The sequence below is a fragment of the Varroa jacobsoni genome, unplaced genomic scaffold (assembly GCF_002532875.2).
Source record: "Varroa jacobsoni isolate VJ856 unplaced genomic scaffold, vjacob_1.0 scaffold_567, whole genome shotgun sequence".
Lineage (NCBI taxonomy): Eukaryota > Metazoa > Arthropoda > Arachnida > Mesostigmata > Varroidae > Varroa > Varroa jacobsoni.
Window position 1 is genome coordinate 262,727 of NW_019213469.1, and position 13,864 is coordinate 276,590.

Below are 13,864 nucleotides of genomic sequence, written 5' to 3' on the forward strand. Positions count from 1 at the left end.
ACATTATATTGCCGTTTTTGCGCTTCTATTGGGTCGTGGCTATCACATTTGAATCTGCGAAAATGTATTAATATTATAATAGATACGTAGTTAATTATTGCTTGTAATAGCTACGATGACAATCACATTGATAGCTCTAAAAAGCAAAAAGTCTGATAAGATCGGCTGGAAATAGAATAAAAGACGACATCGGTTGGCCTCGTCCTTGCTGTGGCTATGGGCGACTTTCATTATTTTTTCTACGAAAAAGGATTTTTATTTGGTCCGTGACGAAATGCCGAAACAACTGATTACTACCGCAGGGAATGACAAAAATAGAACCTTCCCCAGCAGCGGCAGCAGAAGCGGCCGAATCAATTGCAGCTCACCAAAATCAACCATAGACTGCATATTGGTAGGTAAATGTGAGTATACGGCCTGGCAAAGGTGGGGGGTCGTATTGAATACAACATCTACCGCGCCTTCAACGACATACACGGCAGTTCGCAGCGTTTTTTTGTCTTTTCTTTTTTTTGTTATTTGATGAGACAACTCTCAATATAGAATCTGCAGATTCTTTAATTTTTCTTTCTTTTTGTTAGCGTATTCGTGTCATTCACTTTTGACCTAGCGCAGATGTCTACTAGTTTTTTTGTGTGTACAATTCAGAGTATACTGCTAGCTAGTCGCCTTGAAAAGTATATTTTGAACAGGTTTTGCTTTGCCGTCGAGGCAATCCAGGGACCTAATTTGCTTATTTTATTATCTGATCCATATAGCGTAAGGGACATTTTCTGCCCTTGGCGCAAATCCGATATGGTTGGATTACCCCTCACGTTCTAGGGTGTTAGGTACAGACGAAACTTCCAAAAACTACTCCAGTAATGACCGCCCGGACATTAACTTAACCTGAAATAACATATGTGTACATAAGCGGAGTATTGCAACACTCAAGCGTAAACGCGTTTAAAATGTCACAATTGCGATTTGGGCTAGTTTGTTAATATGAGTTTTACATTAATGTTCCGTAGACTCTTGCGATTTATCTTCTCTGAAGCTGGTATTAAAAATGTGCATTGATCAAAGGGTGGAATTTTATCTCCTATATAAAGCATTTGGTTTAAACAGATTATTTTGCGAACTCAAACAACAACACTATACAAATCTCTTGCTATATATATATATATATATATATATATATATATATATATATTTGCAAAATGGTTTATCTAAAAATAAAAAAAAAATACATACACTAATTAATATTTCTTTCGAAAAAAATGGATGTCCAAACGTTCATTATCTTTTTTTGCAAGAACGGCCATTGCTGAAGGTAAAAATGACCTAGACCAATATATCAAGACAGTTCTAGGTTGATTGATATTTGTTCTACCGTCATTTAACTGATCAATTCCATTAACAATAATAGTAAACGTACCTAATATAAAGGTATTTTACATTTATCCGTCCGGGTTGATTATGATCTCTGTTAGAAAATAGATTTTAATTTTTTTTAGTCATTTCGAAACACCTACACCGTGTTATAGGGATTCGCCGCGTTGATTTGTTGCTTTTGACTATATCTAATGATGTTTGAGGGTATATTCAATGGTCGCGCAGCATTTATTGGCCTATATATATGTAAGCACTCGCGGTGTTGCAAGCGTATCGTAAGTAATTGATTCCTCGTAGCTGTGATGACGTATGATATCATGCAATGGTATCGTGATAGATCCTTATCTAGGTAGCTGTCTACACGACTTCTATTTACAGTACAAATAAATTCGATAAAATGGCGTCTTTCTTTTAGATCCTTTCCATCTCGGTGGAAAACTTTCGTGATTGGACTGTTACGACTTAGTGCTGTTCATCTATTGGCATACCCTCGGCAATCAACCTAACGTACGAGCAAATCGTCGCTATATATATATATAATTACCATTACTGTAATCCTTCTCACGCTAAACCGATTGAAAACAAAATAACGTTGTGTATCTGAACATGTCAAGCTCTAATTCGGGATAGTCAGTAGACTTGTGATACATGCTGGGATCTATCAGGTTCCCTAACAATAAGGGCCAATAGAGCGGCCGGCACAATTGCATCGCCTCTCAACTTCCCTTAGCTATGTTGCTATATCGATATTCTTTCTCATGCGAACCGCTGAGGGATGCTGTCGATCGTTTCGTTGTCAGCCACTTACCAGCCAGATTTTACTGAAATTTCCACGACTCTAGAAATGACATAACTATCAAACGCTAAGATAAAACACCTCTTCCAATTTCAGTCTAACGCTTATATTGATCAGCTTCTATGCATGTAAGTAACCGATAGTTAGCGGTATTTTATCTAGATTGAGGTATGCTGCTCTTTTTTCCCAATACAGACCTTCATCTGTCGTATCTTATTGCAACACGGTTCGGATAAAGGGCATGATTTTTTCATTGGTAGGTTTTAGCTTCCATGGAATGACACGATCATGTATTGGGCTCTTCGAGTAAGGTGTGTAACGTTATGATAATTTCTTTAAAATTTACTATAAAAACTATAACCTGATAGCTACTTTTTAAAACTCGAAATAGCGTAGTAAAAGTTCTAAATTACATTTTAGACGATAGGTATCAACGCCAACTGCATGGAACCCATTATTAATGACACCTCATTTAGAACCTGCTAGCTAAATCCTACAAGCTTCTAAGCGGAAAACCGGTACAAAAAGCACGAGAATATTATGAGTAGAGATTATCTCTTACTGGTTAATTCCAATATATATCCTGTTGAGGGTATATATATATATATACAAATGTTCACCTGTGCTAAAAGTATCATTATATAAGATTAGTATTTGTCATGCTTTTTGCTGAACGATCTAAGAAATTAGCACAAATATTGAATGCTACGCAATGGCTTGCAGAGCCAACAAGGCATTATTGTTTGTTGGCGGGTGGACAAATATAAATCTAGCTTCAAGTCATGCGTTGTTGTCTTCGTTTCAGGCAGAGTTAACCACTTTTGCTTAATATATGGAAAAGCAGATGTACAGATGCAAGCACCTATTATACATGTACGCTCACAGGCAGATACATACTAAATAAAATATGTCGTCAAAAGTTGAAAAACCAATCTCTATTCGTTGTGAACCCCCGTTTGCTAGAAAATCTTTCGGAGCAACATTCGTTTTTTTTACTGTTCTAACAAACACTGAACGACCGTCGTAGGTAGACAAAAAAAAACAGGTGGTCAAATGTAAAAAAGCAGAGAGACCGAAAATCAAACGCTATTTACCACAGTGCAAATTTGATATTTTACCGCGTTAATTTCGCTGTCGAATTAAATTTGATGCTGATTTTCGATTAACTCCTCCCTCCTGACGGACCTCCCTCCTGACGGACTGTGATCGTCGAAATGATTTTCTATGATAGACACTCAAAGGATAATAACAACAACAATAGCCACAGCCTCTTTTGCGGTTTGGATAGTGATTGCGTCAAATGGAGTTTTTTGTACCGCAATACTTATTTGGGTTTATTGTTTGTACAACGATTGTATATTACACGCGCAAAAAATGAATTTGGTTAAGTTGTTCCAATAGGTCAGGACAAGAACAACAACGACTTGAAAATCGACATTTGCTGTTAGAGAAACTAAGGGGAATTGCGTGGCTGGCTGGAATCCTATGTGACATGAATGATCAGCTGTCTGGTCGCCGTCTGAAAAAGTGCAGATTGTCTTCCTGTATGGTTAAACTAAATCCATTGGCCATCGTTGTTAAATCAATGTGGTGAGTTACTGCGGTACTATGAAACTTCTTTGAAAACAATGAAGTTGTTTCGAATTTATAGCAATCGTCCCACTAACCCGCCTGCACTGTGTTGCACGTGTGTAAATAGTTAACTCTACCTACATTCAATTTTCAGTATAAATTTTTCCATCCACTCCGGAATAGACAGCACAGAATTTCTGTTCGTTCGATAGTCTATAGTGGCGCGATACCTCCAATCATCAACACTGATCGCTTCTGGCGTATTCAGCTATCCCTAAATGACTTAAGTAGTACTAGTGTGTAATAGAAATTCATTCATTGAAAGAATAGACTTTTAGTAACGAATTTTTTTTAGCTTTAGATATACTGAGCAGAAACTTCGTTCTAGTGTGCTATTGACTATCATATCACTTCGTTCACCGCTTTGTCGCCGGATAATTTTGTAAGTCCCAATAAATTTCACTGCTGCTATTCAGCTGTTTTCGTCCTACCGTCCATGGGTACCATCACGTTGCTTTGTTAGCCAGCGCGTGCATGTGCTAAGAGACGATGGCAAAATAAAAATCAGAAGATCATTCAGCTTCGATGCTTGCGTCATTTTCAGTTTTCGATATTTTCTGTCACAAACAGAACGTTTTCGATGTAATTCTCGTTATCTGAGTCCTTTCATTTGTCTTCGATTTGAGCTAGCTAGATCGATGGACTACATTCGGCCTATATTAATTGTAATAATCATCATCATTATGATTGTTGTTATTGGCAATTGTGTTATTATAATAACAGCTAAGAGCGGAGAATAATAGCACTTGCGTAAACGCCAGGTAGTGACGTTGTTGCCACAGCATCGGCACCTGTGAAACATTCTCCAAAATTACTACCGCCGCCGCCGTTGCAGCCGTTATCATCAGCGTCGTTCACGTCGTCAACAACAACAACGTGTACGCCACCAGCTTCAAAGCGATGCCATTACCGCCGGCAGTGTCTGAGCTCGACGCGGGTTTGACCCGCAACGACGGCGCAAAGGGGGCGCCTCACACTGTATATTACGGATACCTGTATTTCGACAGGGATGGGGTGTTATTGACTTGGGAAGCAGATTTTCATAGCTTCCGCTGGCGCTATCGTTGTTGTTGCAGTCAGAAAAACAACAAGTGAAAAGCACCCGCGTCAGCGCCTAGTCCACACGTCATATCCATATGTGACAGGATCAGATAAAAAGAGAGAATCAGGAGACGCTACATTACATACATGGTCAAGTGACAACCCACGTCAACGGGTGACTTAGTTTGAACAGAGTGGCTTTGTTCACTATCGCAATCATTGTATTTTACGTTTAGCCCATTTGTTTATCGTGATCAGTTCGCGTGTCCGATGTCCCATTGGGGATTCTCTGAACAGGAGTAGGAGTGCGAATGAAAGAGGATGCTTTTTTTTTTTAACGATATGTAGAAAATAGCAACTATCAAATATGGCAACAATAACAAAGCAAGTAGAAATAATAATACGGGACGGCCACTATAAAATTATACATCGAGCTTCTCGTTATGCTTGTCTAGATAATACAAACCTCGCCTACCTTTAGTTGTAGAAGCAGTCGTCGGCTGCTATTTGTTGAATAAGATTACGTGTATGCGATAATGTGTTTCAATTTCTCTCCTGGGGAAATGGAGGCAAACACACGTCGTAAGCTGATTAGCAGGTGTGTGTTACAGTTAGGATATGCGCATAACAAAACTATTCTTCTCCGAATCATGAAAGAGCGTAAAAGTAATTCTAATACAGTCACCTTTTACGATCAGATACATATAGGTATAAACTGAACTTTTCCATATAAATTATCCTGAAGTAAAGCAAATAGCGGGGGAAACTGTCTGTTTCGAGATAGTGGCGTTACCCTAACTGTGATCTGTATTTAACTAGCTGTATATTCTTAGATCTTCTTAAAAGAGATGCTTCATTGAGAAGACTGAAGTCGAGTATTTTTTTACAGAAGCAAGAATTGTTTGCTACATATGTTACAAACATCTATAGTGGATTTAATGAACGCAAACATCTGCCCCTCGCTAACCTTTTCACGATGCTAAAGCGACCGAATGCAGTTATTAAAAGTTGATTTTCTTTTTCTAGCCATAAAGAACAGCTTTGATACGAAACATCTGATGAAAATGACGTTCGTTTCACTAATTCACTGGCTGCTACCCACAGTGTAGCTGCATTGATTAACCTTATTGAGCCTGTTTTTTTTTATTTCGCTCGATTATTAACAAATTACTTTCTGCTCACAGAGGTGAGCCTCACTTTACTAACGTTATAGAAACTTTTCAATCCAATCGCAAGCTGACACAATCACTAAGGGTTCCGCGCCAAAGAGACGACACCATCGATATTTGACATGGCGGGGATCGCCCGATTAGACGTTCGTTGCAGCTCGACATGCTACGCAGCTGTTTCACACAGATGACACGCGGCTACTATATATGGCTGTCAGACGGCGTGCTCCTAGAACGATACTCAGTCCTGTTATTGCTCCTTGTTTGGTACTTCGTGTGAACATAGTCAGGGTTTATACTTTCATATACGCCTTCCATGCGCTTTCATACGCCTAAACGAAGATGGCTGGATATGATTTTGACGTTACTATTCAACTATCATGTCTGTTGAGCTCTTGAATCTCTTGAGCTGAGCGCCATTCAAGCGAAATCTGGTCACACAATGAGGCAGCGTTGTTTCAGTTAGTCACATAGAATACCTCACTTGTCAAACGAATACTCCACATTTGGTGTCACGGTGGCCGATATAAAACATCGTGATAGTCTATAAAATTTGACAGATAACCTCGCAGAAAATCCGGACAACTAACAGGCTCTCATTGAGCCTGATTGCATAAATCTGTTTTCTTTCCTAGCTTTAAGATCATTTGTTACGCCCATAGCTTGTCCAGTGTTACCAAATGAAGCTGCAATATGTACATCATGGTGAAGACGCACACTTACAATGTTCAGGTTGCGTAATTCCAATCGAGGTTGAAAAGCCTTGTTATAAATGTTGCGCGTAAACAAGAGGCAAATAATAGTTCCTAACATTAAGCTCTCATTAAGGCCCCCTAACATTAAGTGAATGCATTGATTCAAACAAAATAAGGACCTACATATTCACAGGTTTTTTTTATGTTAAACAATTGTATGCTTGCGCAACATAAATGTTTATGTAGAGCTAGATCATTTTACAATATGCGAACAATCTGTTACACTTAGTATTTCCGTTTTTTCCATCGTTCTTATGACAATATTGCTGGTATTGCGTTTCAGAGATGGCACCAATCGAATCTCCTGTGGCTCCGCCAACATTCGGTTCGTTTGGTCGCAGTACCGGATCTCGACTTCGAGCGACCAGTCTTGCCAGATTTCATCGATTTTCAAATGGTAAAACATTATCTTTCAAATGGTTATATTCGCTCTTCCGCTCAGCTTTGAGCTCAGAAAACGTTCAAGTAATTGGTACTTGCATAGCTTTGGTTATCAATAGTAAATACAAAAGGCATCATCATCATTATTATTATCATACATTTTATTAGCATTGATATACAGGTAAAGACTGCCTGCTGCCTTATGCCTTTTTAAAGCTAACAACCTAATACTGTTTCTAACTCATGTGTTCTTAACAATCGCTTGTTGATTCAATGTTGATATTGCTCTCAATACAAAAATCGACTCGTCTACCTAGGTTGCCAGACGTGGACGCCAGGCATGTTCGCTAGGTGCGGCGACGGCACCTGCGATTGCTGCCCCTACGGGTATCACATCGATCTTGATTTTGTTCGATTCTGCGAAAGCCTTAAAGATACCGCCGGATACCAGAGCTATCTTGAACACCTGCAGGCGCTTAAACGCGGAAAACGGGAACAGAGGAAGGCGCTTGAGGAAGTAAGTCAGTCAACAATTAGTACTTTTTGCAAATTTATAAAGGTCTAGGTATCATCTCATTATGTGGCCCGCTTAGGTTGCTTGTTGTTTGTTAGTCATTGTTGTATCGAGGCGATTCGTACTCCACAGGCGACTCGTACTGTTTATTCGCCTTTGCAGGCGTTAATTGACAAAAAAAAATACACGAGTAATACTAATACTACTTGCGTATTTATTCCGGTTGGAAATTATGTAAATACTTAGGTTATCTGGATTTTTTTCTTTGGATATACGTGGATGGTATCATAGGGTTCTTATTTATTGCGCACAGGTTTATGCTTGCCCTCAGCTTCTCTTTCACCCGCGGACAAGTTCACCTTCAGCGAAGGACCATGCAGGCAGCACGAGCGATGTTGAAATGGCAAAAAGACAACAGCTTCTACTTCAACACCGCCATCAACAAAATGAACCCCACTTTTCGTTTAATAAAAGGACACGGCCTCCAATTCCGGTAGGTCCTACTGATAGGGATTTTACTTGCTGTGAGGGTTCGAATAGTTAAATGGTTTTTGTCTTTATGTATCTCTAATTGGCTTAGTTTCTCCCTTTAGATTTAATACCACATAGAGAGTAATGATTTTTTATAAGGGGTACGAGCCCAAGAAATGGTAAAATAATATTAGACTGAATCATACAACGATTAGTAATACTTCTTTAATTTAGTAAAAGCTGACATAACCATGACCTACTAGTTCGAAATGAAAGCTAGTCTATCACATACATTAATATCTATTTTGGAGAAATCTGTAACGGCAGTTATAGCAAAGTGGTTTTCTTCTGAAAACGAACGCGCAAAAAGTTAACATTTGAAAATGATTCCAAGTTTAAAAGTTCTAATATATAGCTGATTCATTTTCAATAAAAATACCACTATGGGTTATTACGAATCATCATCCTATTATATTAAGAGTGTTTTTAGGTCAGGATCAATTTTATGTGTTCACATTAGCTATAACTGGAACCAGTATACACCAGTCGATTCTATCAATACCATCTGCCCCAGTTTAATTTTCAAGCAAATACACGAATATGGGTAGTACGTGAATATTCTGCTCCGCACATTCTATAAAAGATAAAACTATTTTGCTAACATTTACAACATAGATTTCCCAAAAAAAATCGTCATTTATCTGTACCGTAGAATAAATCTTATCCTAACCTGCTATCCCAATTTGTTTTCCTAATAAGTTTCTAATATACTGAAGATATTAGAGTTTTCTGGATAACTATTTGATAAACAGGAATATTATCAACCTTTGTGACAATGTTCCCGGTGTATATTTATGCTTAAATTAAACGGGAGTAACGCTGGTTAAGAACGAGTTGCGTCAAGGTGCCCCTTATATAACTTATAAGAACACATTTCGACAATATTCTTTTAAATGTATTCCGTTTGAATGAGCGTCTTGAGTCTAGCTATTTTAAGAAAAGGCGGATAGGTTTCTGTGTCTATATGGACGGCAAAGGATCATCTTAGATAAGTCTTTGCTGCCTATTTTAAGGTCGTTTTTAAGGTTTTTAAGGTTACCTTTTTTTACGGTCGGAGTTATCTTGTGTTCCGGATAGGTCGCCGCGTATTATTACATCGTTAATTATAACAAGGAATAACCGATGCTATAAAAAATATGGCACAATCGTTAAGCATTTCAAACAAATATTTTTGAATAGATGTCTGTATACAAGAAACGTTTACACATGAGATATTGCCGTAAGAAAAGTGATAGGCCGTAGTCAGACGTTTAGGCGAAGTCTAACCGGATTTAGCCCTGCAAAAAACAAGCGAATGTCTTAACTGGAATACACAAATAAGGATTCTTCTATAAGTTTAGAGAACGCGAATCATAGAAATTCTCATACCACTTACAAAATTTGGGGCATTTGTTCAGCACACTAGTTGAAATGACTTGCCCTAATAACGAATTTCGTATGCTGCGGTCGACTCTCTAACGTCACCGCAGTTGTAGGATTAACGGATGTCACTCTGCCTAAATTGATATTATGTTCTCTCGTTTGCGTAAAATTCGGCAATAAGTACACAAAATTGTCATGACGTACTCCTCGCATGTTGGGCGAAAAAGTTGTGCTTACTGCTAATTCATTTCTTAGCTTTGTCCGACAATAGCCAACAAGCATGAGGGGCCACATAAACTAAAATTAAATAAAATAGAGGGTGATCAAAAAGTGACCTCTCGCTCACTTGTTAAGAATTATTTATATAGCAATTTTTCGGTTACCCTGTCTAAATCTTAATATTTATTATTACAGCTGAGTATCTGTATGTGCCTGTTAATCTGATTTCTACTAAACTGGTAGAGTCTCATTAGAGGCTGACCTGCGCATTAGGTTTTGTGACTTGTTGAGTATTTACTTGAAGGAGGCAGTTTCTTTCTTCTACAACATTTAATTTAAGCAAATCTGTTATTTTGCCCGATTTCTTCGAATACCAGTAAGGTTTTTTAAATGGGTGACATTATGAAGTCACTATTTTTTTTTAATTTAAAATCTTTTTAAGCATAAGTATGCATCCTTTAAAAACAACTATGTTTTACTTTCTTTCGTTATTAAATGGTGTTTTTTTTATGAAATGGTAGAGAATTCGATGAGTATGTCGATGTGGAAATCTGAAAACGTATCCATTGAAATGGGAAAGCTAAAAAACAATCACATATCGATATTAGTTATCATAAAGGTGAGTTTATTTATTTAATGGAATACTGGAATAAAAGCAATCCATTGGGCGTGTGCAGCTGAAGCAAGGCTTAAGTATATTCTTAGACTGGTTTCTGCGCGTCTATTGTTCGACACTGGTTCTATATAATAGTTGAACATTCGTTTCGATTTTGAAATGAAGACTTTCAATTTGCTATTGAAGTTCTTCTAGGAAATTTTCAAATTGTCAATTTCTGTGATAAGAAAATAGATCAAGTGTGTTAATAGGATCCAATAGGGTTTTTTCGTAATGTAAAAGGCTATGCATTAGGTTGAACGAAACCTCGTGATGATTCGATGTAAAAGTGTTTACCTAGTAAACGCAGGAACATCTGAGATGATCTCAGTCCAAATACACGTTTCTTTCGTGCTGGGAAAGATAAGTCGTCTTAAGCAACACCTAATGACACTACCGAATGTAAGATCCAAATATTTAATAATTCGAACTACGTTCGTTTAATAATAGAATAACTGCGCTATTAGCAAACAGACGACCTGCTGAATAGAATTACAATACTGAATAGGAAAATTCATGACAATGGGCTTTAGAAACTATTGCGACTGGATTCGTGAAAAGGTGCAGATTTCCACGAAAATTGTAGCTCACATTCGGTTAATCTAATAAGAATTGAATCTGCTAATATTAGAGCAAGCTCAATATTTGCCTAGGGCAAGCCAACAGGGCTTCTAGAACATTTCGATAGAAGGACGGTAGGTGGGTCAAAGGATAGGTGGGATAGAGTAATTACACCGAATTAGCTCTTTGTTCATAGCCGAGTTTGGTTTAGGCAAGGCTGGCTCGTTTACAAATGCTCAGACAGGTTCAATCGACCCAACAACTAAAAGATAACCAACACATGCTTTTGTTTTGTCGGTGAGATTTGGCGGTAACCAATGATTTGCTCTTAAAAATGAGCAAGGAATACTTCTGTATTCGACAAACGTTTAACGTTCCGTTAAGTCATATTACATACTTTATTTGATTATACATCTGTGTTGTGTGGCATGCGTTACGGGGGGGCCTAAGCCAATAATCCTGGGCTTTTCTAAATAGAGCTCCAAGATTACTTGAAGTTGGGTATCAAGTAATAGGTCTCCAATGTATCGTCATTTCTTGGTCAATACTCTTACCTCACTACTTTTATATTTGAAATGGTCTAATAAAAAATAGCGTCTCTAAATAGATAATGATTAATTCAATATTTGAATTCATAAATTTTAATTTGTTAAACCTTACATAAATTGTGTATTCATTCAAGTTACTTTTCTGGTGATCTGCTGTGGCCTCTTTATTGGGCTGAGCACATCAAGTCCTGCATGCGTGTCCTTAAAATTTTCTCTCAAGCGCTAATTGACCACAAGCTATCTGAAATGCTATTGTGTAAATACGATGCAGCGAATGCAAAAAAATATCAATTAAATTAACATAAAATAAGAAAAAACAGAATGACACACTACCCATGATGAAACAGACCATTTGAAAATGTACGTTGTAAAGGTATTTTGTATGTATGAATAACATTTTTGTTTTAAATAGGGTGAAGAGGGCGTCACGGCTGCGATATCCACTCTAAAAGCGTACCTCGTCATCGCAGAGTCTACTAAGCATACATATTTCTATGTATGCTTGAATATGAAGTTTGCAGAAATTACAACAGCTCTACATATAGGCATGCATATGGGGAACTTTGCTAAATAGGGGGTAGCGTTGTGATGTCTCTTAAATAACCTCACACAAAATGATTTCTTATGCCGTAATTAGATGTGTTTTGGCTAGCTTAGTTAGCGCTTGATTAACTAACGATTTTACTTCACAGAAAACAAATAGAGTATTATGTATAAGTAACCAAAGAACCGCTTCTTTATTCTGTTCTGCCCAAGGTTAGTAGAGATCAAAATGCGTTCTTAAATCGTTACTAAACTTTGCAAAGCAACAAGGAAACAAAAAGAAGTAGACGCTATTTGGTCACATACAGTGGAATATTTGCTGCACTTCTTAGCGAGTTTAGTTGATCACGCAAATTGTCGTAAGCAATATATTATGCCGCCCGGAAGAAGCGTCTTACAGAGGCTGGTACCGTGATAGGCTGAGCAGATGAAGCCTGGGCACGTACCCGTTGAGACTCGAATTGAAGAGCCGCTTCATCGCCTGTAGGAGCCGAGGATCGGACTGTGACATCGGCTGGGCTTTTCGACTCGGTTCCGAGTTCGTTGGTGATCACATCGGCATGAAACCCACTCCCGTCGGCCCAGTAGGTTACAGTCCTTTGACGCCCATCGGCTAACGAGATCGTGTATTCACCTTGAATTCGGCCGGAACCATCAGTAGACTCATTAGCAGTGGAAGAGCCCTCCTGATCTTCCGTTGCGTAGGAATATTGATACGGCTCAGGAGGTCCGTGTGCATCTTCGTGAGGACGCTGTCCTGTGGCACTCAGCACAACGAAAGCGGCTAGGATAATTGCTTGTTTCATTTTGATTGTAGCTCCTTCCTGACTGCTTATACTCACCAGCGATGAGTAATGTTGCTGCATGCGGTGCTTCCGCAACCAAAATATTTTATAGTCGTTTCTTCATTAATGCTGAGAGAGAAGGGGTGCAGACAACCCTCTGCAGCAGCAGCAGCAACAGCAGCAGCAGCAGTGCTTAGCTCCCTACTGGCCAGCTATTCTTAAGGTGTAGGCTGAAATGTTGCCTAGGAAGCCATCTATTGCCTACAGATATTTGCATTGGCGCTGACGACGGTGATGACTTTTATATTCATGATAATGATAGAGCCATTTCGTTAGTGCGACTTCTGGAAATAGCCGCGGAAGGCCCGCAGCTGTAGGGGGCAACGGAGACGCAAACTAAACGTCATTTATCTTGGAAAGCTTTGAAATTTAGAAGGGAGAATTTTAAGAGGATTATGATAACTATAGACTATAGCTTCTTAGCTTGCTCATCGTTTTTTGGTTAGACCATAATATGAAATTTCACAAACTAATTCTGCGACGAAAAAAGATCGATATTTTCAAACTTAGAACTTCTCTTTTTAATATGTGAATTTAGCTTTTTTTTTTATCCCATTCTTAACGTCTTTTGAGGACACAATTTGTAATGATTTTTTTTCGCATCCAGAGAACAGAACTTCGAACTATTTCCACATGAAAAACCAATTTCGCAGTGTCACGTTTTTGCGTTTTCTAAGCTCTTAACTTATAATTTACAAATTTATTTATATTGCCAATAAATCAGCATAAAAATTCTAAATTATACATCATACAGTAGCTGAGAGGTCAAAGCGTGCGTGTTTTATTAAAAAAGTGCGCGTCGTCTTAAAAACGTTTTTTAAACATGTACATTTAATTTTTTTAGCTACAAAATAATGACAAAGTAATAGAATATCATCTTTTGATACATTCTTCCGTGACTGAACGGAATGATCAGCCGGCTAATAAGCCATGTTGTT

General features: G+C 38.2%; 2 protein-coding genes and 1 long non-coding RNA gene across 13 annotated transcripts in view; 1 reads left to right on the top strand and 2 right to left on the bottom strand.

The window, feature by feature from the left end:
- The window catches only part of LOC111261544 (uncharacterized), a gene marked incomplete at its 3' end in the record, with an annotated part of 60,321 nt that extends 52,166 nt beyond the window's left edge, over nt 1-8,155 (top strand). For 4 of the 10 annotated variants that reach the window (XM_022835131.2, XM_022835136.2, XM_086968752.1 and 1 more), the window contains 3 exon segments: nt 7,051-7,164; nt 7,466-7,665; nt 7,976-8,155. In XM_022835131.2, the coding sequence (XP_022690866.1) occupies nt 7,051-7,164; nt 7,466-7,665; nt 7,976-8,155 (494 nt within the window). 10 annotated transcript variants of the gene reach the window in all.
- LOC111261546 (uncharacterized) lies at nt 3,474-5,901 on the bottom strand. Of its 2 annotated transcripts, none has more exons than XR_002681084.2 (4): nt 5,811-5,901; nt 5,319-5,398; nt 4,594-4,795; nt 3,474-3,689 (listed from the first exon to the last, which is right to left on the bottom strand). It is a non-coding gene; the product is annotated as an uncharacterized LOC111261546 (long non-coding RNA). The 2 variants fall into 2 exon arrangements; XR_015311587.1 differs by having other exon boundaries at nt 4,594-4,916.
- Nucleotides 8,156-12,243: 4,088 nt separating the features above from the next.
- Nucleotides 12,244-13,298, bottom strand: LOC111261545 (cuticle protein 16.8). The gene has a single exon (XM_022835138.2). It carries the CDS (start codon nt 12,945-12,947, stop codon nt 12,453-12,455), a length of 495 nt encoding a protein of 164 aa, XP_022690873.1. The 5' UTR covers nt 12,948-13,298; the 3' UTR covers nt 12,244-12,452.
- Between the last annotated feature and the right edge of the window lie 566 nt (nt 13,299-13,864).